General features: G+C 31.3%; 1 protein-coding gene across 1 annotated transcript; it reads right to left on the bottom strand.

Moving 5' to 3' along the window:
- Positions 1–368: 368 nt before the first annotated feature.
- Positions 369–983, bottom strand: LOC122591418. The gene has a single exon (XM_043763689.1). The coding sequence runs from the start codon at positions 981–983 to the stop codon at positions 369–371; it is 615 nt and encodes a 204-aa protein (XP_043619624.1).
- Positions 984–2,654: the final 1,671 nt, after the last annotated feature.

Raw genomic sequence — 2,654 nt, 5'->3', positions numbered from 1 at the left:
ATTTACAACCAATAGATTCTCTATCAGGAGGAAGACTAGTCACTTCCCACGTATTATTTCTATTTAAAGCCTCCATTTCCTCATTCATGGCATTAATCCAATTTATATCAGTAACAGCTTCTTTAAAACAAGTTGGTTCAATACTTTTATTCAGATTGGTTGAAAAATAGTGAATATCTTGAGGAAGATGAGCATAATTAAGAACTTTGTTTAAAGGATATTTAACCTTTCCCTCTATTTGAAAATCAGTTAACCTTTTAGACAAAGTAATGTTCCTTTAAGACCTTCTAAGATTCTCTTGGTTTCCCTCAGAAATAATGTTTTCATTCAAATTTAATGTTGTTGCATTCTCATATATTCTGGTACCCTCAGAAATTATGACTTTTCACAGTAGTTGCAGCAGCACAAATACACATAGGCAAGGTAACCATCGAATCATACTGTTTCCACAAAGATGTCAAATTATGGTAATATTCAGACAGAGAAGAACCATTCTGAGTAAGAGAATTAATTTTGTGATGCAGATTGAAGATAACAGAACCATCAATTTTATCATAAGTATCTTTAAGTTCTTGCCAAACATTAGTAGCATTTTTTGAAAAAATTTGACCTAAGTATAATTCCTGTGACACACATCCAAGAATCCAATTCAATACAACAGCATTACACCTATCCCATTGACTAGCAAGTACAAGATTATCAACAAATTTCAAACAAGTACCAATTATAAAACCAATTTTATTCTTAGTTTGTAAAGCAAGTTCCATAGCACATGACCAAACCTTGTAATTATCAATTCCTAGTAATTTGAAGCTAATCAAAGGTGTATTCACAGTGTCACTAGCATGCAAATATAAAGGATCACCAAAATCCAATTTACAGATTTTAGTAAACTCAACATTAGTTTCATTATCAGGTTCTTCATTATGCACTGAATGAGGTGGAGTGTGACCATGAACAGAACCAGGTGGAGTATTCACCATTATAGTAATCAAATTAAAAACACGGATAATACCAAGTAATCAAATAAAGAACAGAATAAACACCAAGAAGGCAATCACACAAATAATAAAACTAGCACAATAGCAAGTAGAATAACAAACAGATTAAAAAACAGATAACAAGTAAACACAGATCACAGAACACAAAGAATACTACAAATATCTTCGTCTCAATCAGAAAAATAGTATGAAAATAGATCTTAACCTCACAAACGTGAAGTGACAGGATTTCTAACCTCTCAATGAAGGCAGGTCAAGTATTAACAATTAACACGAGTGTTTTTACGAGATTAAAGATAGAAAACAGTAATATATATATATATATATATAATAAAGTTTTTGATTGAGAAGAAAACACAAGTAGATACACACAAATATATAGGAGATTAAAGAGAAAAGAATACAATACAGTGCTTTAAGCTGACGGTAGAGGAACCCTAACTTTTTCCTTGATTCACTTAGTCAAGAAAAAAAAATCAGGATCTGGAAAGATGAACAGAAAACCCTAATTTGAACCTTGATTCACTTAGTCAAGGAAACAATTAGAGAAAGAACGTAGAAATGCAGCGGAAGAACAATATATATTTTTCCAGAAGAAACCCTAACAATAATCGAACCAGAACCCCTGAAATCAGAAAACTAGGGTTCCACAACGGAATACGCCCTAGATCTGAAAGAAATATGACAAGAACAGAATCAATAAACACCGATCAACGGTGTCGGCTTTGATACCATGTGAGAATTTATCAATCAAAGAAGAAACTTACACAAATCACCAATCACAATAAGAGAAGAGTTATTATGAAGTATTTTGTAAAGTTTATTAAGAGTTATTATTACAGAATAATAATCAAAATATCATCCAAGAGATGATTATAAACCAGAATATATATCGAAGAGATATATACATATACATGTATGAATATAGATACAGAGAGAATGAGATGATGCTGATATATAAAATGAATGGGAAAGCTGCTTCCTAATTATCTTAAAGGCTCGTTTATATAGTGCCTATAAAATACATCTTCAATCCTTGTATGTTCTTGAATGTCTTCTAGCTCCTTGCACTTCTTATTCTCCCAGGAAAAGTACTTTAGCTTCCTTAGTCATACATAGTTAACCCTGTGTTTAACCTCAACATATAACATAAGTACTTTATACATAAATACAAGAATTTAACATATTTAAGCAAGGTATGAACTTATACTTTGGAACACTATATTTCACATTATCCTCCCAACCATATTAGTATTTTTGTGTGATTAACAACGATTATGATGTCATAAAGAACACCATGTTGGTTGTGACATATCTGGCCTGGGTGATGGATGGATCTTTGTATTTTTTGTTGTTGCTTTTAGTTGTTCACTTGAAAAAAATTATAATACTCTATAATACTTCACCTTTACATTTATAGATTTACATAATTTCAAAATTAGTTCTTTACTTGAAAATTACTCAAATAATCAAATTTAAGCTTTTATATCTAGTTATGGACACCTACAAAATAATATATCATATTTGTTAATAATTAAGGGCAAGGGTGTAGTCAGCTTATTTTATCTGAAAGTTGGAGCGGATAGCATCGGCTCATTGGTAAGATTATAGCTTGTGCATCGGCAAGTTTTAGCAAATCAATCGGCAAGTTGG

This window comes from Erigeron canadensis, chromosome 3 (genome assembly GCF_010389155.1).
Source record: "Erigeron canadensis isolate Cc75 chromosome 3, C_canadensis_v1, whole genome shotgun sequence".
Lineage (NCBI taxonomy): Eukaryota > Viridiplantae > Streptophyta > Magnoliopsida > Asterales > Asteraceae > Erigeron > Erigeron canadensis.
Note: the sequence above shows the minus strand (reverse complement) of the source record. Positions and strands in the feature narration are given on the sequence as shown.